The 22,193-nt window shown below is 40.4% G+C and overlaps 2 protein-coding genes across 3 annotated transcripts; both read right to left on the reverse strand.

Annotated features, from left to right (window-relative positions):
- Nucleotides 1–1,217: 1,217 nt before the first annotated feature.
- LOC124875658 (GTPase IMAP family member 4-like) lies at nucleotides 1,218–4,675 on the reverse strand. Of its 2 annotated transcripts, XM_047377934.1 has the most exons (8): nucleotides 4,514–4,675; nucleotides 4,260–4,328; nucleotides 3,838–3,915; nucleotides 3,517–3,567; nucleotides 3,374–3,424; nucleotides 3,233–3,283; nucleotides 3,043–3,093; nucleotides 1,218–2,225 (listed from the first exon to the last, which is right to left on the reverse strand). In XM_047377934.1, exons 2-8 carry the CDS (start codon nucleotides 4,300–4,302, stop codon nucleotides 1,504–1,506), a joined length of 1,047 nt encoding a protein of 348 aa, XP_047233890.1. In that variant the 5' UTR covers nucleotides 4,303–4,328; nucleotides 4,514–4,675; the 3' UTR covers nucleotides 1,218–1,503. The 2 variants fall into 2 exon arrangements, with proteins under 2 accessions (XP_047233890.1, XP_047233891.1); XM_047377935.1 differs by lacking the exon at nucleotides 3,043–3,093.
- A 143-nt stretch (nucleotides 4,676–4,818) lies between these two features.
- On the reverse strand, nucleotides 4,819–20,632 carry xrcc6 (X-ray repair complementing defective repair in Chinese hamster cells 6). Its single transcript, XM_047377933.1, has 13 exons — nucleotides 20,304–20,632; nucleotides 19,809–19,898; nucleotides 18,191–18,303; nucleotides 17,834–17,975; nucleotides 17,429–17,680; nucleotides 13,009–13,195; nucleotides 9,748–9,934; nucleotides 9,494–9,662; nucleotides 9,152–9,313; nucleotides 8,267–8,396; nucleotides 5,631–5,731; nucleotides 5,428–5,544; nucleotides 4,819–5,328 (listed from the first exon to the last, which is right to left on the reverse strand). Exons 2-13 carry the CDS (start codon nucleotides 19,879–19,881, stop codon nucleotides 5,129–5,131), a joined length of 1,833 nt encoding a protein of 610 aa, XP_047233889.1. The 5' UTR covers nucleotides 19,882–19,898; nucleotides 20,304–20,632; the 3' UTR covers nucleotides 4,819–5,128.
- Nucleotides 20,633–22,193: the final 1,561 nt, after the last annotated feature.

Here is a 22,193-nt window from a genome sequence, read left to right on the forward strand (position 1 = left end):
CAAAATCTAATCAGATAAACCAAGCCTGAAAAGACTTGGCGAATAATTTGGATCACCTTAACTTTTTGCTTTTGTTCACTGTCTTATCTTCCAGTGAGCTCTGGTTTTGTGTTTGCCTCTGTGCACCTCTGGTAGAGACAACAGTCCATTTTATTCAGCAAGCCTTTTTCTTTTATTTCCTACAATTTGGTTCTAAATCCCAAAGAAATAAAATTTCACCAACCCAACACCTGTGCCAGCCAGAAACAGCCGGAGCATCCCTGGAGAGATAATCTTGAGGCCGGGTCAAACAGATGCTCCCAAATGTGCCAGGATTTCCCTGTTCAGAACCACAGGTCCAGAGGCCCATTCCGGTTCACTGAGGTGATACAAAAAGACCCAGGCTAAGAGTAAGAGGTATCTAAGAAGTTTATCTAAGGCTGTTTTCCAACATCTGAACCAACTGGACCTTGTAGGCCTTCATGAGTTTAATTCTTCTGCAGTCTTTCAAACTTTCCCTTAGGCCTAAGTCAGGTAAATAGAATTGCAAATGATTATCGAAGACCACGAATTTACCTTTCAGGAACAATTTGATAAAGTTAAATCTTTAAACACCCAATGATACTTTGAACGTTCAATAACAATTATTCTCAGAATTTCCCTTGATGTAGTTAGAACTCATATTTGTCTGGTATTTATGTTATTTCTTTACTTAAGGTGTGATTACTAATAGGGTAATATTTATTTCTATAAACAAGTAGATCCAATATAGTGATTCTATTTTTTATTGAAGTGTCAATATTGGGATTTTGAGAATAAGTACATTTTAATAATGCGTTCAGCTTCTATAAAGTATGGAATTAAGGCTACCTGAGAAAATGAAGAAAATACTGTAATTATTTGAAACATTAATGAAACTAAATAGCTTATATCTTCTCTACAATTACATGTGGTACCTATTTTAATGCAAATGTTACATGTGATAACCATGTGCAAGCCATAAAAACATGTGATGTCCATGTAAAAGCCATATATTTACATGCGATATCGGCTCTGAAATCCGTTAACTACATATGACGGCCATGTAAAACTCATTAATTTCATGTGACTGTGATGCGAAACACATTAAAAAGATTGCACAATGTGGAATTTGGAGTCTATAGTTTGACAAACCTATTAAAGCCCTTCCTTGTGTTTGTTGGAGAAAACCTTGAATGATCTAGACAGGACCGCCAGGGTGTGGGCAAAGTTTTTCTTCATTTTATTTTCTCAGAACATCTTTACAGCTTGACACTTATGCATATGACATGTATTTTAAATTGTAACACCATAAGACAATTATCCCCAGCTGAAAGCATCAGAGCCCTGTGAAGAAGTACATCTAAGACCCTATGGACAGCGATAAATTCCAGGGTGAATGAAAAGGAAATACTTCAGGCAAAAGAGTCCCCAGTAAAAAACAAACATCCTCCATTTTCTTTGGCACAGGTTAACAGACACCAACATCTCTAGTTCTGTAGTTCTTTACTTTTGGCCGAGTTTTTCAGCCAGTGCCGAGGACATGTCATACAGAAGCTTCTCCCTCAGGTAGTCCTGCCTCCTGTGTACCTCATGAACAAAATGCCCCCTCAACTCCTTCATCTCCATCACACGCTCGACAAAATGTCTGCACAAATCAGTCTGTGCTTCAGGCGGAAGGTCTAGCCTGTTGTCAACAAGCTCTGGTCTTTGACCACATAAAGACAAAGCCCTTTTCAGTTCCCCTGAATCCGCCTCCAGCACATGATCCACAGTGCGTCTTCGTCCCAGTATGTCTGCATGAGTGAGCACTGGGATGATGTATCCTGTGACTCCCTCTCCAAACAGCTCCAGGGTGCCTTGAATAGCTTGGGTGGGGTCCTGGTCAAGGGACATGCCTGAGCCTGGAGCCTGGATTACTAGCAGAAAGGCATGTGGACCAGGACTAGTGAGCTGAAGACTCCTTAGGGCCTCCCTAGCCCGACTGGTGTTCCCTAGAGATGGCCCTAAAATATCTGGGGTGTCAATTACTGTAATCGTTCTGCTGTCCACAACTGTGCTCCACTTGGTGCTCTGCTTTAAAGGATCCATGGATGCTCTTGTCTTATTGTTGCCTAACAAAGTATCCGCTATAAAGGTTCGTCCTCGTCCGCTGGGCCCCAGGAGGATCAGTCTCAAATCCAATTTCTCTGAAGTGCCACTGATCTGTGACCCATCTCCAGGTGATCCTATAGAGGTGATACATTTATTTAGTGTAAATCCTTTAAAGTTTGGTTGCAAAGCTCTAAAAAAATTTCTTTTGTGACTGTATAATTTGATTAAAAAAGTTGAAGGCTTCTTGTTGGGATGACCAACAACATCTGGCTACAAAATCATTGTATCAGAATCAGCTTTACTGCCAAGTTTGTGCAGATAAACATAAAATTTGACTCCGGTACACTTTGCTTTTAGTACCATGTGACTTTTTTTTATTCTCTAATATAAATAAATGGAAAGTGAAAAGGTCTCGACAACTTTTAAACTGTTAACAGTCAACATACAATTGATTTCCAAAGAGAATCTAAAAATGTTGAGGTTCTCTTTGGAGGTGACAAGGATGGATAGGATGAGAAAAGAGTACATCAGAGGCACAGTTCATGTTAGATGTGCTGGAGATAGATAGAGCCAGAGAGGGCAGACTGAGATGGTTTGAACATGTAAAGACGACGTTTAGTGAGTACATCCAGCTGAGGCTGGAACTGCAAGACAGGAGGCCTAGGGGAAGACCAAAGAGTAAAAACCTTTCAGGAGCACACAAAGGGGTAGGAGCTGCACCTGCAAATGTAGGCTAAATATTTTCTCAACATATTTTTAAGGGTACAATCACCACAGTTTGAAGTGTTCATATACACACTGTTTGATATCACTGTTAATGATTGTTAATCATTATAAAATCAAAATAAGATCAAGTATGTCTTAATTCAAACATTCTACCACAACAACAGCCATTCTGTTTCATGAAAACCAATACTTTAGTTTTAAAGCAATAAAAACTTGTGTAGTGACCTGTAATGGCTCTGATGATAGGAACCATCCACTTGAACTTGGAGGAAAATGCTGAGGAACCATGAAAACAGACATTAATCTGACTAAGTTGTAATTACAGTCTTATGTGTTTCTGTTGGACCTGTACATTTTGATTTCAGTTTATAAAACAATGAATAATATTCTGTAGAAAAGCAAAAGAGGCGCTCACCAACTAGAAACTGCCAAATTCGAGAAAGCCACTTTAACAGGTTCTTGATTCCTGAGACAAAAGGGGAAAGTCAGCATGTTATTTAGGCTTCTTTAAATTTTCCTATCTGTGATCACTAAAAATAAGATGTATATTTCGTACCACGGAGGGTTCCAACCAGGCGGCTCACCCAGCCCCAAAGAGCTGACAGACCTGAGGCAGGATCAAGAAAATATTTGCTTTGTCATTTTAGTTCCAGCCAAGCTTCATGGTGGAGCATGAAGCTCCTGAGTGCAAAAACTCACCAGTTATGTAGCAGAAGAAACGGATTGGCCATCGGATTAGGGCTGGGAGAGCTGCAGGACAATCAAATGGCTTAAAATGTCTGAATATAAATTATTCCAATCAATACAGGACTATAAAATATTCCCCTAAGTAAATACAGGTACATCTCAAACAAAAAAAAAGAATATTATGAAAAAGTTTACTATTTTTTGTCACTCATTACAAAAAGTAAAACTTATATATGGTCACAAAATTTGATGTATTTTATTGGATTATTTTATTGGGAACAATGCAGCTACTTCTTGTGTATTCTTTTCTTTTAAAATGAGATGGTGACTAACTTTGTGAAAATCTGTAGAGAAGATAGCCCACCATGGTGAAAGCTCCCATCTGGACATTGCTGCCACTCAGGAACCAGCCTAAACAAAATGAAGGAGGGACATTAGTACAGCAGTGCTATTTCCCACTTATTGTGGGTGTCGGTACATGTATCATGGGTTACAAGGCCTTCCAGCCAAAATTTGATTGTAGCATTCTTCAAAAGTAAGGCGTTCTGAAGTAGTGTTAGAAACACATTTCTACATTCAATATTACAACTGTAAAGGTTATATTCTGCACAGCCCTCTCCTAGATGTTAATTTCTCTAAAGCAATGCAATAAAAATAAACAGTTGTGATTATTTATTCATGCTTCATTATCACGTGTTTAAAACAAATAATAGTTTGGAGCTTTTTTATACAGAAAATACTTTAAACTTTCCTACCAGCAGAGGCAGCCTCAGCATTGTTTTCACACTGACACTCCATTTCTCAGCAGAAGGCACAGCATCAATCTTTGTAAAAGTAGTAAGAAAAAAACTTTACAAACGTCATGAAGTTTTATTGCTTTCATTAATGTAGGGAAAATAAGTTGATCAAATCACGTGTACTTTCAACGAGGGTAAACACAACAGCTCAATTGTGTATGAAGTCTATGTTAGCCTTTCTCAATAGCAAAATGTATCTAAAGAGCAATTACCTTGAGCGTGTGCTGAAATAAACCCTTCCAAGGAATGACATTTAGTTTCAATCTGTCCAGATCTGACGCAGCCGACATGTGGGCAAAGTTTTCTTCCTGCTGCGTGCAGACACTCCCTGCACAGGTCTGCCCTCAACAGGAACACTGCTTCCCGTTTATTGAGCTGAACAATGAAGTGAAAAAACCTCCAAGTATGCATATAATGAAGCCTCTCTTTGGAAAGGCACACCTTACCAGCAGAACTGGAAATGCTGCCTAGGAACTACAATCCACGATCTCTTTTAGTTTGTAAAAATTCAAATGAGTCGCTTTTATAAAAAGTTTTAATTCAACAAATCATGAATAAATCTCATCACATGTTATTGTTTGCCTATAAACATGTTACCATAAGGTATTTTTTTTACTGGTTTAAATTTCTTTACAGTCTTTACAGCAGTCAGCATCACCAAATATAGGAGATCTTAAAAATTCCAATATGACATTATTTGTGTAAACTGGAATTTACACAATGCGTAAATGAAGACATTCAGCTTAATTGACCACTGAATTAACTGTCCCTTCTTTTTTATCCAGCCCACAAAACTTTCCTGACCTTAGAATGGGTTTCTGAAATTATTATGAAGTCAGTGTACTGTTTAAAGCATCTATTAGATCCTGCTTCTTGGTCCCAGTGGTTTTGATCCCAAACTGCTTGCACGCCTCCTTCAGCACTGGCACGGTCAGCTTTCCCAGCGTGCCGTTCTGAAAGTGGGCCTTCAGCTCGTCTTGTGTCAGCTCCACTTTGGGCTTCTTCTCAGCTCCACCTCCAGCATCCGCTGCATGCAACCGAAAATATATGATCAAATTGGAAATATAGCGTCGGATCTGAATAGATCAGCAATAACTAAATCAAAACTAAGAACTTAGTGTCTGACCCGTTTTACGTTTGGGAGCAGGTTTGATCTCTGGATTGTACCCAGCAGGGTAGACCAGATCTTTAAACTCTTCGGCCAAAGAACCGAGTCGTTGGTCAATCTGGTCCACTTTTGGCACTTAGGAGGGGGGAAAAAAAAGGTATAAGGTGCTGACAAAAGTACTCAGTACGGTGGGCCAAAAAATCCTTTAATCTGCTTCTTACTGATGAGATCCTCTATGTCCTCTGGAGCCATCATGTCCAGAGCCAAAGCCTCCAGGTTCCTGAAATGCTGCTGGAGGACTGGATTCTCAAATGCATCACTCCTGAAAGACATTCAAAAGGAAGGAACCAGTTTACAGAAAGAAACCAAATAAATAACTGCAGTGTGATGCCATCACCTCTAATGTATCCATTTCATCAAAGCTGTGGGGCTATTAGTCAATATTGCATAAATATGGTTAGAGAATTTATGGTGTCTGCCGTAGTTACCGACACTTCAGGTGAAAATGTATGAAAAACATTTTTATTGCAGTGGCATAGTCTCATGCTAAAAACTCCAGCCTGTAATTTCTGTACATTTACTTAATAGAGAAAAAAAAACTAAATCCCTGGTGACATGATTACTGGCACTGCTAATAGCATCAATGTCACTTTTGCGTTTTTGTCAGTCAGTCATTTTCTGCCGCTTATTCCATAGTGGGTCGCGGGGGAGCTGGTGCCTATCTCCAGCAGTCTATGGGCGAGAGGCAGGGTACACCCTGGACAGATCGCCAGTCCATCGCAGGGCAACACACAAACAACCACACACACACTCATTCATACACCTAAGGGCAATTTAGAGAGACCAATTAACCTAACAGGCATGTGTTTGGACTGTGGGAGGAAGCCGGAGTACCCGGTGAGAACCCACGCATGCACGGGGAGAACATGCAAACTCCATGCAGAAAGACCCCAGGCCAGGAATTGAACCCAGGACCTTCTTGCTACAAGGCAACAGTGCTACCAACTGCGCCACCGTGCAGTTTTTGTTATTACTTTTATTTATATACTTCCCTATTTAAGTTGAACAGAGTGCTCAGGAATTTTTTAATGACTAATCCATGACTTCCCGTTTCCATGATGCATATAAATAAGGCATGATGCCGAGGCTTGTATTTCTTAATCACTCTTAAAAATTGAAAAGACAGGAGAACATCTACACAAGACAAAATGTGGCTGTGAGAAAATGGCTACATTTTAAAACCTGCCCACATCTATGGTCAAACTAATAATTACACTTTAAAAGCAACTGGAAACGTGAAGAACCAGACAGGAATTCTATCATTCTAAGAAAATTGTAATAAAATCTCTGGTCATGAACTTAAATTTGTGGTTTGTCGCTGTGACTGATGCACTGACTGCTAGTTTAGCTCTCTTACAGCCAAAGATCTCACAAACGACCTACAACAACTATGATGCAGACTGACAGCTGCTGCAGCCAATGCATGATTATTATCATCTTTTCCCCAGCCATGAGCCTGTCCACGGCTGTCTCCTTTTCTTCCTCCTTCTGTCTCTATTTTCAGCATATGACTGTGATACTAAAAATATTATCACAGTAACAATCTCTCCATTTACTGTTGGACCAACTTTTCTGTTGGACCTATGTGGCATAAACCAGCGGCAGAACAAAATGTGCTATTCTGGTATCTTCTATCGTATAGTGTCACAGACGTTACTACCAAAACGTATCGTATCGGACCATTCTGTCCTACAATTACAAACGTAAATGTGTGAAGTTTGAAATACTCTACTCGGTCTTTAACGAAACCGTGTGCTTTGGTCACATGAGATTTGTGAGACACATGAGAAAAAGACGAATATGTGGAAAAGCATCTCATGCTCGCTGTTAAGTATGATGAAGGATCTGTGATGCTGTGGGTCCATTTCTCTCTATAAATGTGCAGGGAATCTTACAATGTAGGTCATCTTGAATTTCTGAAAACACCAGAAGATTTAACTTTATTTATTAAAAAAATCTGTGCTGCACGGTGGAGCAGTTGGTAGCACTGTTGCCTTGCAGCAAGAAGGTCCTGGGTTGGATTCCTGTCCGGGGGTCTTTCCGCATGGAGTTTGCATGTTCTCCCCATGCATGCATGGGTTCTCCGGGTACTCCGGCTTCCTCCCACAGTCCAAAGACATGTCTGTTAGGTTAGTTGGTCACTCTAAATTGCCCTTAGGTGTATGAATGAGTGTGTGTGTGGTTGTTTGTGTGTTGCCCTGCGATGGACTGGCGACCTGTCCAGGGTGTACCCGGCTTCGCGCCCGTAGACTGCTGGAGATAGGCACCAGCTTCCCCGCGACCCACTATGGAATAAGCGGTAGAAAATGACTGATGACTGACTGACTATAAAAAATCTGTCAGAAAAAAGAAAATGGATCATCATTTGACCTCTTGGGCAGGATAATGCTCTAAAACAAATGCCCAAACAAAGACAGGAATGGTTTATACAACATGCACCTTCTTCCATGGCCATCTCAGTCCCCAAACCTACATCTTAAAGAGATTTAGACAGATTGTGCAAAGAGGAATGGTCAAAGATCCCTGTCTCTATAAGCTCCAAGCTTCTAGAATATCACAGAGAAAAGCAAAATGGTTCATAAACACCAGACGTGCCAACAGGTGTGGTAAGAAATATATTTTGTAAGTGGGATCTTTTTTCCTACTGAATAAGTGGACTCAAATTAAATTTTAGTGTGAGATTTGACTACCACTATGAAAGTTATTTGAAGGATCTTTACCAGGGGAAAGAGAAAGCTGTAGTTTAACACCACAGTTTGCTACACAGCACATTTATTTCATTTTCTTTTAATCTTACCTGTACTTGAAGCGAAGCTTGCTGATGATCTCCTTCATCTTGTCAACCTGTGTTTGTGTGGCCGATGGACATCTAGGGGGATCAAGCGTTCGGAAGTCGTCCGCATACGGCAGGTAGATGACATTGAAACCTGACGAAGGAAGCAGAGGGAAGATCTACATACATCTATCGAAGAAAGAAAGTAGCTTAGTTTGAATATTGCAAAATGGATGCCATTTGTTGTTTTAACTTTCTGATCCAGTTTGAACCTTTTAGTTTCTTTTAAAATGAAAACAACACCAATATAATAAACTCATACCAAACATAAAAATGATAATTTATCAAACTTCATGAATACCAACATAAGAATCCTCATGGCTAGGTTCATACCAATTTTTCACATACAAATTCCAAATTTCTCCAGACATAACTTTCTAGTTCTCAGTCCCTCAAAATCGCTTTTGAATAAAATACTAAATACCACTTTAAATTTACGGTAAATATTTCTATGGTGGGTCAGTTTTACCTGGACAAAACACAGACTGGAAGAAAGGAAGGACACAAGGATGGATAGGAGGTAAGGCACATTGAAGAAGGTAGGACAGACAAAGAAGAAAGGAAGGTAGGACCAAAATAAAATATAAAGAAAGGAAGAATGAAGGAAGGACGCAAATAAGTATACAAGAAATGAAGGATACAAGGAAGAACAGAAGGAAACAGAAGGAAGGACAAGTTTAGCCTGTAACTTTAGGAGTTGATTAGCAAACATGACCTTTACTGTATGTGTCAGGCTGTTGTGAGCCACATTGTTTTTCATCCTGCCTTTGAAAATCTAGATAAGAATAAATTGCCACAAGGACAAGATGTGACTCCACCCGCCGCCTTCTGACCCCAACAGTATTTCACCTGGTGGTGAAATCTGTACTCTCCCTTCGTCGACCTCTTCCATCTGAGGTACCAAGGCAACAAATTTAGGTGGATAGTTTCGGCGGAAGATCGAGCGGCACAGAGCAAACACATTTCTCTCACTGCATTTCTTCAACAGGGCCGAGAACAGACAGGCACTTCCTGATGTAAAAAACATTAAAAAACACAAAAACAAAATGGTTTTAATACAGTACAGAAGATAAGGAGATAGTGACCTATGCTCCCATATAAGCAACTGAGCTTTTAAAGAATTTTCAATGAAAGAGGGCTACAACGTTCAAAGTATATAAAATATATGTACAAAAAGATATGCAGACGTACCTTTCACTTCATCCTCCTCGGGGTAGATGAAGACAGAAGGCCGGATATGATGATGCAGTTTGAGTTTTTCCATAGGTTTAAATCCAATCAGAAACAGTCCTGGGTCGTCAAACTTCTTGATGGCATCCACTTCATCCTTCTCCATCACTATTTGTTTTTTACCATACACCTATAACACACACACACACGCGCGCAATGAATAACTGAGTAAGAAAATATCCTTTATACTGAATTTAAACCCAGTTGTCATGTACCTGGGCCTTCTTTATCTCACTGGGTAGCAGCAAACTGCCAGTCTGGGTGTGGAAGGTGCGGGTTTTACTACGCACTGGTTCGTTGGTTTCCCTGTAGAGTCTGATGGCTAAAGGTTTCCGAGCTGCGACAGCAGTTGCATACACCCCCACCGCTACATTTAGACCGTCGCCTAGACTCAAGCTTAACCTAAACACAATACAGCACAAGGACAAGCAGGGTGAGAACACATAGCTTAACATTAGAATAAACCAGGCAAACACTGAATAAACAAGAGGACAAACGGATCAGTCCGGCTCTGTAAAAGGTCATCATTCCATCTCTTCGATGTTCTGCACACGCCTCCCGATGACTAACCTCCAGGTGAAGAGAACGTTTGACGGGGTTGAACGGAAATATTTGTTTTGTTGTATTTGGAAAATTTGGTTTTGTGCTAAAATTAGATTTCATGCGGCTGAAACCAGATGTTTACGCACGGACTGACAGGAAATCAGACTAAATATTGTTTTCAGGTCAGTTAGGATTACCACAATTATTTCTAATTGTTTTAATGCTAGAATAACTAGAGAATGGGAACGATTTTTTATGTTCTTCAGAGTCAGAGGTTTGCATATTCAAAGATTACTTTCACTTAAACAATTTCTCAAAGACCAGGTGATGCCATGGGGTTATAAACATCTGATAGTGTAAATGAAAACATGCGAGTTAAACGGCAGCACAGCTGTGGACACATCAAACACATTACCGGAAAATAAAAAGAAATCAGTTAAGATATCAGGAAGAGTATTGAGGACCTGCACAAGTCTGGCTCATCCTCGGGTGCCATTTTGCAGGTTCACCTGTACAAACAATTACATTCAAGCATATAAAGAAAACCATGGGAAATTGCAGCATACATTGCAGGCATACATTTAGGATGGGACAGGTTCTGTGTCCCAGAGTTTAACATATTTTGGTGCAAAATATGTGTCATGATCCCCAAAACAGAGGCAAAAGACATTGTGAAGTGCTGTCAGAAGCTACACCTATCCAGTTAGCGCTCAAATTGCTCTTCACACCTACAGAAAATGTGCTGCCCACAAACCTGAGTCCATCACTGTCAGGAGGGATGGGCCAAAATTCTAGCAATATTGCGAAAAACTTGTGGAAGAAGACGCAAAAACCTAAACCCAACCAAAACAGTTTGAAGGCAATGCTAAGATTAATTAGTGAGTCAGTCAGTCATTTTCTACCGCTTATTCCATAGTGGGTCGCGGGGGAGCTGGTGCCTATCTCCAGCAGTCTATGGGTGAGAGGCAGGGTACACCCTGGACAGGTCGCCAGTCCATCGCAGGGCAACACACAAACAACCACACACACACTTATTCATACACCCAAGGGCAATTTAGAGTGACCAATTAACCTAACAGGCATGTCTTTGGACTGTGGGAGGAAGCCGGAGTACCCAGGGAGAATCCACGCATGCACGGGGAGAACATGCAAACTCCATGCAGAAAGACCCCCGACCAGGAATCAAACCCAAGACCTTCTTGCCGCAAGGCAACAGTGCTACAAACTGTGCCACTGATTTTTAAAAGTCATATTGGCCATTATTCTTGCATTTCCCAAAAACTAATAATTGCACTAACCTAAATTAAACAAAATAAATCTGTCTCATTTAATGTAAAACAGTAAATAAAAAAAGGTTATAGCTTTATTTACAGTGTATGTAAACATCTGGTTTCAATTATAGACCACAATTAACAAAACGTTTCCTTTTATGCAGATGACTAATTACTTCCAATTCAAATTCTCCATTTTCATCTAACATCTGTCTTCTTAGTAACCAAGACTCGTTACTTTTTCAGGTTCTTTAAAATGAAGAAGCACTAATGCCCCGTTTCCACTGGCTCGATCTGGCCAGCCCGGAACAGCTCCTCACGGCTCCGCACGTTGTGTGTTGCATTTCCATAGACCCGTTGAAGGGAACACCTCCTGATGGCGCGACTTTAAAGCATCATGTGTCGTGCTGCAGAACCGTGAATGAAACAACCAACCGCCAGTGTAAAGAAATAAAGACCGAAACGCGTTACAAAAACAAGAAGTAACACGTCTATTACCTGGGGATTAAATCTGCTGACTGCATTGACAATCAAATTTGATGAGTAGGATTTTGACATCCGTTTTATTATTATTGTTATTAAAGATTTCACTTTCCCTTTAAGAGACTTGGAAAGATTTGAATTAGGTTCCATTTTATTTCTAATAGCTGTTGCCTATATATTTATTCAGCTGCCGCTGAATATTACAGTCTCCAATGATCGCCAGAAAAGCTTGCACGTCGTCGTTGCTCCTAGAGGTGACCTTTCCGTATAACTGTGCGAACTCTATCATATGTTTCTCTCACTCGCTTGAATGCACGTTTGAAAATGCAGGTTGTTTTTTTTTTACGCTGGTCAACTCTTACAGCTGGCCGCGCCACGGCCAATCAGTGAACAGCCGTTTGTTCACATCACGTACAGTAACGACTCGGCCTCGCTTAGCCCTTCTAAGAAGGAGGTACCAAAAAAGTAGGTACTGGTACTGAAATAACAGTAATGGAAATGCTCACGAAGCGAGCCGAGTGGAGCCGAGTTGGGCCAAATCGAGCCAGTGGAAAAGGGGCATAAAACTGGACCTTTCTGACCTCACCTTTAAAGTATGTCTATGTCACAATCCTGCATGGGAGAAAAAACTTTAAGTTCTCCTTCTACAGAAGATACACTTTGCCTTGTATTGCAGAGTTTAACCTTGACTCTCTCCTAGACATAGCTGCTGGCTTAGCTTTTGCTACGCCACCTTATTCTATATGTTTTGAACATTTTCTGATTTAGAAATCTTCTGGAAGGAGTTTTTCACAGCTTGAATAAGGTATCGGATTTGAAACTGTCTTTTAACCCTTTACCCGCTATCTCTGACACAGTAGATAAAGAAGGATAAACGTTTTACCAATATAAGGCAGCGGTTCTCTTTAAAAAAAACAGCGTTTTAGACTTGATATGGTGTATCAGTTTTAAAAAGGTTTACTGTTCAATATCAAGTATCATTTCGTGTATATTTGCCCCCCCGTTCCTTTTTCCCCTCTCGCTGTAGATGTCGTCTTCTGTTTTGTATAATCTGTTACAACAAATAGTTGATTTTACTCAGAGATATATGTAGAGTACAAGAAAATGGCAAAATGGACCAACAGCTGAAAAAAAGAACAGGTAAATTTTCTGTGTAGTAATAGATTTTTTCTTTGTTACCTGGCAAGGGCTCTCTTTTTGGTTTCTCTGGCCTGAACCCGTTTCTGGAGGTCCTCCAGTTTGTTGCAAGGTTTCATCTGCAGCCCAAGCTCACTCTCGTCTTCAGGTGGACTGACAATATCTCGGAAGAACAGGGAGACATCGAAGCCGCCTGGTTTTATCAGGTGCATTAAATCGATAAAAACACCTGAGAACAGCCAGAGGAGTCATGAGAAATCAGATAAACACTGATCAAACACGAAACAGTTATGTGTCAAATACTGCTGTAAAGTCACTGGCTGGTTATTAGAAAGCACATTTGATTTACATGCCAAAAACTAGGACACCCTTGGAGTCAGCCTGTGTTTCTTCTAATATATTTAGACGCATGGATATTTATTATAAATTCTAACAATGCAGGGAGATTCAAGTTAAACACCGTACCAATTAAGAAAATATCGTTTTTAAAATTGTTTGTAAAATGTCATAAAAAAGCTATTTCTGAAAAGGAATAAATTAGGACACCCTCACATTTATTCAAACTTTACATGGCCAAAATCACACACAGGCGTATCTCATCAGGTGCACATTTGTTACAATTTAAAGGATGTTTTCCCTGTTTAATCTTTAGACATTTAGTTTGGTGATCCTGACTGTAGAAGTGAGAGTGAACGCCATGGTGTGATCCAAAGAGCTTCTCTGAGGCCTTCACAGAGAAGACTGTAGCAGGTTATGAGTCTATTAAAGGTTTTAAAGAATTTCAATTAAACCACTCCACTGTACGGAAAATAGTGTACAAATAGAGGACATTCAAAACAGCCGGCAACATGCAGCCTCTTGGTGATTTTAATGGGAAGGTGAAAGTCACCAAGAGACCGATTGCACAAGTTGAACTTTCATGTGAGGTGTGCAAGAAAAAAACCATTGGCTCTCTAGGAAAAATTAAAGTTTACTAGTGATAATGTAAAAAAAAAAAAAAAAAGATTTTCAGAGTCATCTCAGAGAACTCCTAACTTTAAAAAGTCCTGCCAAGGATTGTTAGCTTAAGAGTGATTCAGGTAGTTGTAGGTAGGCCCCATTGCTAGGTGTGACGCTGTCTTCTAAGAGCTGTGATTGGTTGTTTCAAAACACAAATCAAAATAAAATAAAAATAAAAAAACAAATGCAATCCTAGTAATCAATGGAGAGAAATTAAACAATCATAGAATTTAGATTGGATAAAGAAATCTGTAAGTCATGATGACAAAATGTGGGAAAATTAAATTGTCACACAGGATTAAAATTGTCTCAACGTACCAGTTTAACACGCTCATCATTATTGTGATTTGCTTATTATGTTTACTTGCCATATTGGTCAATTTACTGCTTTATCACTTTGATATTAATATCAGTCATCTGTCAGCGTTTTACTGTGATGGCTTTAGTGTATTAAGAGGTTTGATTTGGCAAAAAATGTTTACAACAAAATATAGAAAAAAAGGTGGAGAAAACTGAAATGGACAGAGGAGCAGAGCCTGCTGTTGGCACAGTTGGTGGAGGAGAATAGAGGAGAGTGGAAAGGTAGATTTGGTCCTGGGATCATGATGTGCACAAAGACATATTTGGGAGCATATTCCCAAACAGATAAATGTGTCATTCCCTCTGCTTTCAGCACCAGCCTGGAATGTGAGCAGCGCTGGTTCCTGCTTCATTCAGAACCTAGAGAGGAGATTGCAGCACACCAGCGAACCTCTTCACAGACAGGCGGGTGCTGTAGATGACATTTAGGCTTAGGCTGCCGACATCATCATGTACAAAACAGCAAATACCTATTCACCTCATTTACATCTTCCTTCTATGTACATATTGCTTAGATTATTGTACTTTATCTTGTCTAGAGAGTGTGTGTGTATATATATATACACACACATACATTCACACACTCACTCACCAGCCACTTTATTACTTGGACCCCCATTTGCCTTCAGAACTGCCTTAATCCTTCGTGGCATAGATTCAACAAACTACTGGAAACATTCCTCAGAGAGTTTGGCCCATATTGACATGATAGCATCACACAGATGCTGCAGATTTGTCGGCTGCACATCCATGATGCGACTCTCCCGTTCCACCACATCCCAAAGGTGCTCTATTGGATCGAGATCTGGTGACTGTGGAGGTCATTTGAGTCCAGTGAACTCATCGTCATGTTCAAGAAACCAGTCTGAGATGATTCGTGCTTTATGACATGGTGCGTTATCCTGCTGGAAGTAACCATCAGAAGATGGGTACACTGTGGTCATAAAGGGATGGACATGGTCAGCAACAATACTCAGGTAGGCTGTGGTGTTGACACGATGCTCAGTTGGTATTAAGGGGCCCAAAGTGTGCCAAGAAAATATCCCCCACACCATTACACCACCACCACCAGCCTGAACCGTTGATACAAGGCAGGATGGATCCATGCTTTCATGTTGTTGACGCCAAATTCTGACCCTACCATCTGAATGTCACAGCAGAAATCGAGACTCATCAGACCAGGCAATGTTTTTCCAATCTTCTATTGTCCAATTTTGGTAACCTGTGCAAATTGTAGCCTCAGTTTCTTGTTCTTAGCTGACAGGAGTGGCACCCGGTGTGGTCTTCTGCTGCTGTAGCCCATCCGCCTCAAGGTTCGACGTGTTGTGCGTTCAGAGATGATCTTCTGCATGCCTTGGTTGTAGCAAGTGGTTATTTGAGTTACTGTTGCCTTTCTATCACCTTGAACCAGTCTGCCCATTCTCCTCTGACCTCTGGCATCAACAAGGCATTTACGCCCACAGAACTGCCGCTCGCTGGATATTTTCTCTTTTTCAGACCATTCTCTGTAAACCCTAGAGATGGTGGTGCGTGAAAATCCCAGTAGATCAGCAGTTTCTAAAATACTCAGACCAGCCCGTCTGGCACTAACAACCATGCCACGTTCAAAGTCACTTAAATCACCTTTCTTCCCCATTCTGATGCTCTTTTTTTTTTTTACTCTAGTTTTTTTTCCTAAATTTTTTTTGAAAGCATTTTACAGTCTGTAAATATTTAAATTTTTCTGTTCTATACTATTTGTATTATTGATCACTTTTTATTCATGGTTATTTGTTATTTTATTACTTATCCTTCCTAAAATTACCTCACTAGAGGTGCATCTTTAACCTGTCCTGCTGCTAAAACTGTTGAAACTATAAAATTTCTGCCTAATGATAGAGTTAATCTAATAAATAAATAATAAAATAAATTAGACTTTATTGATCTCACAATGAAGAAATGGTCCTCTGCGTTTAACCCATCCATTAGGGAGCATTCAGGGGCAGGGGCTCAGGGACCCAGAGTGGCGGGCTGTGGCCTCTCTAGGACACAAATGCCTCTAACTGGGCGTCTTATCAATGTGGCGACTGTGGCTCAGTAGGAAGAGTAGTCATCTTGCAATCAGAAGGTTGTGGGTTCGATTCCAGCTTCCTCCTGCCATATGTCGATGTGCCCCTAGGCAAGGCACTTAACCTCAAGTTTCCTACTGATCTGCGTATCGGTGTATGAATGTGTGAGAGTTAGTGAGTGCGATTGGGTGAATGTGGCTCTAGTGTAAAGCGCTTTGAGCGGTCTGTATGACTGGAAAAGCGCTATAGAAGTTCAGTCCATTTACCATTTAATTTTGTTGATCATTGTAAGGAGAATATCTCTCATTTCTCTCGGTCTTTCTGCCATCTTCTCTGCTTAAGACACTCTTGGGCTCACTAAAAGTCCTCCTCACTACTAACATTTGTTCACTTTAGGAGCTCTCTAAAGGCCTTCGTGAATAACTCTGATTTTACCGAGAAATTCTCAGAATTATGTCTTTTTCTTACGCTTTTTTGTGAATACTGACCCAGGACTTTTCTTTTGGTAAGTCTAAAACGGAATTATTTTGGACACCTGAACAGAGGACATGTTTGCCATATGCCAATTATAAAACACCAGGAAAAAAATCTCATACCAACTGTGAAGCGCTGAGGTTTGCTCGTTGCTGCAGCAAGACTGGGCCAGCTCACCATCACAGAATCTACCATCAATTCTGCTGTATATCAGGAAGTGTATGGGGAAAATGTGAGTCCATCTTTAAAAAAAAATAATCTTGATCTCACTGGGATGCTAGGGGGTGACTTGAAATGAGACATCTCATTGTAAAGAGGGAGGAGTGGGGCAAACTTTCTTCAGACTAATGCCAGAGTAAATGGTTACACGAAGTTGCCAAAGGGGGTGAGACGAGCTATTAAGGGATAGGGTGTCCTAACTTTTTCCTAAGTTAGAATACACATTTCTACTGATATCTTATGTTTAATGAGTAAAACAAGGCTATTTTCGGCTTTTACTTGTAAATAAACCACTGTCTTTCTCCAGTGCTAAGTGCAGAAGACAGTTTTATAAACAGACGCAGCTTTTTCTTCAGACTGACCTGTCTCCTTCAGGTCACTTGCTTTGGTGCGGGCCTGTCGGTCCTTCGCACTGTCGCCCCCGTGTGGTTTGTCCCTGCAGGTGAAGATCATCAGCCGTTTGTGTGAAAGGCGCAGCTTGATGTCACTGTAGAGGTTGGCGCAGCACCACAGGGCATCACCGAGAGACGTCTCACCACTTCCCATGGTCTGTGCTGCCAGTTGCGCACCTTTCTCTCTCCGCAGAGCATCCACTTCCTGAACTCGCTTTGCACCTGGGGTTAAGGTTTAACAGCTGTTGAACATGAAATTAACTCACTTGGTTAGCTAAGGATATTCTTAAAACCTTTGCTAAAGTCAACAGGAGGGTGGACTCCTACTCCCTAACTAATACAGAGGCTAGTGATCTAAAGCGTGCAGCATCTCACCTGGTTCATCAAGATCGTGGTACACGTAAACATGTTTGAATGAGTTCCTGGGGTTCTTGCTCTGCTCTGTGCCATAAAACACCAAAGCAATCAGGTCCCTGTGACTACTGATGATCTTACTGGTGTACACACTCCGCACAACCTGCAACCAGACAAGAGGAAAATGGACTGGAGAGAACATGAGAAAACTCTTTTAAAGTGACAAGAAATCTACGATAAATCTGTTATAATTTCTACTATAGTCAAACGGTTTCTTCTCTTCTAAATAACTTTTAGACTGAGATCAAGGCAATACTGAAGTAAAACTAAGCAAACAGGGTGAAAAACAAGTAAAAAAAAAACAACTGTAAATCATACCTGCATGGTCATGTCAAAGTTAGAGGGTTGTCCATCTTCACCTTTGATGAACATTTCTTTTGAGGCATCAACCAAGAAGACCAGACTGTCTCTGCCTGAGACTTTGTAATCTCCTGTCAAAGACAGACACCTGGTTTGGTTTGTAATGCTTCACCTTTTTTTAAACAAATCTAATCTGAATCCAGCACCATGTGATTTATTGTTAGCAAATGTTCCTGAAATCCATGCAGTGTTTTCACACATGATTCAAATGTCTGCTGCTGCAATTAAGAAATGAATGGGAGGGGGGCGCTTTGTGGTTCTCCCGGCCACTGGAATAGGTAAACCTATTGAATTGCTAGCTTGCTAGCTAGCACAAATAGTAAACCAGCCAATCACAGCACAGCAAGGCAAAGCAATAAATTATTTGGACATAGTGAAGGCTACTTGCTTATTTTTTAAGGATCAGAATGCCATGGTTGCTGGTGACAGATAGGCTTGTCTGAAGATTTTTGCTCTTCGTGGATTTTCTGCATAACAGAATCCGGGGTTTGCAGAAAATGGTCTGAAAATAGCCAGAACGTCCAGGGGCACCAGTAGCTCAAATAACCACTCATCACAACTAAGGTATGAAGAATATCATCTCTGAACCGTAAGGTAGATTTGTTACAGCAGCAGAAGACAACACTGGTTGTCACACCCTCAGCTAAAGAGAGAAAATTAACAATTACTCACCAAAGTTTGAAAAACATGAGATTGGAAAAATGTTGCCTGGTCTATTGTGTCTCAATTTCAGCTGCAACATTCAGAATCAGAATCCACTTTATTGGCCAAGTTTGTGTACACAAACAAGGAATTTGACTTTGGTTTCCATCCCTCACATCGTATATTAACATCAGTCCAAACAACAACCACAATGTGTAAAAACACTTAAATAAGTTTGTTTTTTCCCATTCAAACGGAAAGATCAGAATTTGGCATAAACAACATGACAGGTATGGATCTTATCTACTTTGTACCAATGTTTCAGACTGGTGGTGCTGCTGTAACTGTGTAGGGGATATTTCTTTGTACTCCTTGGGTCCCTTAGTACTAAGTGAAAACCTTAAAAAACAGCATTGTGGCCAAACTATAGGACCTCAGTGACACATTTTCTGATGGCCGTTTACAGCAGGATAATCCACATGTCACAAAGCTCAGATCACCTCCATCTGGTTACTAATAAATGACAAAATGTTTACTATACTGCAAAGGCCTTCTCACCAGATCACAGTTCAACAGAGCACTTTTGGGATGTGGTGGAACAGGAAATTGGTGTCAAGGATGTGCAGCCAAAACATCCCCAGCAAATGCTATATTGTTAATATGGACCAGAAGATCTGAAGCAGGCTTGAGATACTTTGTTAAATGTATGACAAAAACTGGTCCAACTTGGTACTAGCAAGACGTACCTAATAAAGTGGCCATAAATGAATAAACGAGTTTGACGGATTTTCCAGAAAAGTCTTGCTAGTAGTTTTAGTAGGACATGGTAAAATAGAAATGGAGTGATCATGTCAGAGTCATTAAATAGAAGATATCACAGTGATGACAGATGGCTTTGTTGCAGCTCAAACATATGAGGTTATGAATGTTTTACCTCCAGAAAATTCCGCTTCCTCTTCTTCTTGCTGCTCGTCCTCATTCTGGTAAAATGCGTTCCACTCTGCCATTTGGTCAGCTTTCAACCCTGTAACAGGATGTATTCATTTCAACAACACACCTTACATCCATGCTTTGGACGTAAATAACGTAGCTTAAGCAGAAAATTTGAATTCACAGCCCATTCCGATGCTTATTTACTGAGCTGTTGAGCTCCAATCTGTTAGAAGAAACGTACAAATACACGTCGTCCCTCACTACATGCAAGTTTAGAAATCTTTTAAGATTTACTTATGCCATCATTATTACTAAACTGCGGCCAAATTAAGGCCAACGATAACGCTAGCTAGCTTAGCTTGTAACTACTCTGTTATTTGAACTGCAACTTCCCGCCTGCTTTCGTGACTTTTCTGTATTCTTGGTGATGCGTTTAAACTTTATAAAGTACATTTAAAAACCAGAAAAAGAGTGGTCGTGTTAACTAATCACTTACCGCGCTCCGCAACTTACTACCTACAAGTCCAGACTAGTTTCAATGGGGGCGAGACCAGGTACGCCAATGTGCCCGTGTAAACGCCAGATGGAGCCAAAACAATAGTGATGTGACGTTCACGAACCAATCGATTCCTTTGAACGGCTCCATACGTTTAACGATAGGACTCGAGTCGTAGTTAGTGAGAGCCTTTCTTTGTTTTTTACTACTTTGCTTTCTTATAATGTTACTTTTTCAATTTAATTCAATTTTAAATTACGTTATATTATTTAGGCAGTTAAATACGAAAACCGAAAGAACGGTAGATAGAGCATATAACGCGCATGCTCATTGCTCACTGTTTTTTTTCGTCCCGTGTCATGACGGCCGGGTGTGCGGCGCTGCGTAGACCTAGACGCAGGCTGCGTAGACCTAGACGCAGGCTGCGTAGACCTAGACGCAGGCTGCGTAGACCTAGACGCAGGCTGCGTAGAGTGGGAGAGAGGAGGAGGATGGTCACAGTGCTTCTTGCTGGAGTGGCGCAACAAAAAGTCTGCACACTTCATCTGGTTAATGTTTCCAGTTAAGTGTTGTTTACCATTAGTGGGTTGCATTAATAGTTATATTTAATGCTGCAGTTGGCGATTTTTATTTCTGCCAAAGCAACTCAAGTGAAATTTTTCCTCTTCTATTTTGTTTTATTTTGCTTTCTTTAATTCGTTTCTATATTACATATAGCATTAAACTGCTATTTTATGGGAAGAAACTTGTGCCATCACACACTGAATTTGAATTTCTCAGACTGAATCTGTATTTGTATAATTTGAAATTAAATGCACTGATTTGAAACTGAATTTCACTTAATGAAACTGAATTTAATGGTTTGAAATTGAATTAATTTGCTCTGAAAATGTATTTTGTTGAATTGAAACTTCAGTTTCACTACTTTTACTTTCAATTCTAAAATTCAATTTCAGTTCTAAAATTCAGTTTTGTGTGTCACACATCCGGGTCCTTGAAGCCACAGATTAATCAAACACAGATTCACGGATGTCATTCACTATTGCTGCGTCCAAATTGAGGGGCTGCATTCTTTGAAGGACGCATTTGTTGCCGATTACGTCACTGTGAGGCAATGACGTCTACAGCTTCACAGGCTCCTCCAAATAGGACCGACAAATGCGTCCTTCTTTTCCCCAGATAAGAAGGATGGGTCCGGTGTATCCTTCGTGGGCCACTCTATCCCATGATTCATTGTGGGTCAAAGTAGATTGTGTTAACGGAAGTAGCAAAGCCTGGAGGAGAGGGAAAAGCTGTGAACAAAGTTGGATATATTGCGCTTTCTGTGAAACAAAATGAACTTGTTTTGAGACTAGAATGTAGCTTTGTAAACCTGAAATGTCTGCTCGGTTTATCAAGATTTCACTTAATTCAGCACTGCTCCAACGTGTTCGGAAACGTCCGGTTCTGCTGCCCTGACACCGGACTCACAGCCGGCTCGCCTCAGCGCACAGCCGACCGGGGGGTTGAGGTGCGATGAACCCCGAGAGAACAGCTGACTCCCGGCACGTTGTTTTCAAGCTCCTGCTGGGTTTCCCCAATGGATGGAAGTTAAACACAGATATAATTCAGTCAGATTATATCTAATGTTGATGTTTGGTTCTTTTATTTTTATGCTCTACAAATAAACTGATTTAAACGTTGTTCCTAAAGTTAATATGTTAGTGTTTAAATTGTTACATTTTTACAAATAGATTTACACATTTTTTTTAATCTATGAACACAAAACTTTAACAATTTAAATGGCTGAATAATGAACAAGATTATAAAACAAGAAAATAAGCCATTAGGGCTCCATTTGTTCGGCTTCACAGCTCTGCTTCACGCCATCACTGTTGCTAGGCAACATAA

The sequence above is a fragment of the Girardinichthys multiradiatus genome, chromosome 10 (assembly GCF_021462225.1).
Source record: "Girardinichthys multiradiatus isolate DD_20200921_A chromosome 10, DD_fGirMul_XY1, whole genome shotgun sequence".
NCBI lineage: Eukaryota > Metazoa > Chordata > Actinopteri > Cyprinodontiformes > Goodeidae > Girardinichthys > Girardinichthys multiradiatus.

What these genes read in the sequence shown, in the direction of transcription:
- LOC124875658 (XM_047377934.1), bottom strand. Translation starts at nt 4,302, where the DNA reads ATGGAGTGTCAGTGTGAAAACAATGCTGAGGCTGCCTCTGCTG. An exon ending in TCTCTACAGATTTTCACAAA is followed by an intron (nt 3,568 to 3,837) that starts GTTAGTCACCAT and finishes ATTGTCCTGCAG; the next exon opens with CTCTCCCAGCCCTAATCCGA. An exon ending in CCTGGTTGGAACCCTCCGTG is followed by an intron (nt 3,284 to 3,373) that starts GTACGAAATATA and finishes CTTTTGTCTCAG; the next exon opens with GAATCAAGAACCTGTTAAAG.
- xrcc6 (XM_047377933.1), bottom strand. Translation starts at nt 19,881, where the DNA reads ATGGCAGAGTGGAACGCATTTTACCAGAATGAGGACGAGCAGCAAGAA. An exon ending in ACTTTGACATGACCATGCAG is followed by an intron (nt 17,976 to 18,190) that starts GTATGATTTACA and finishes GTCTGGTTGCAG; the next exon opens with GTTGTGCGGAGTGTGTACAC. An exon ending in GGACATAGAGGATCTCATCA is followed by an intron (nt 5,545 to 5,630) that starts GTAAGAAGCAGA and finishes CCCCCTCCTAAG; the next exon opens with TGCCAAAAGTGGACCAGATT.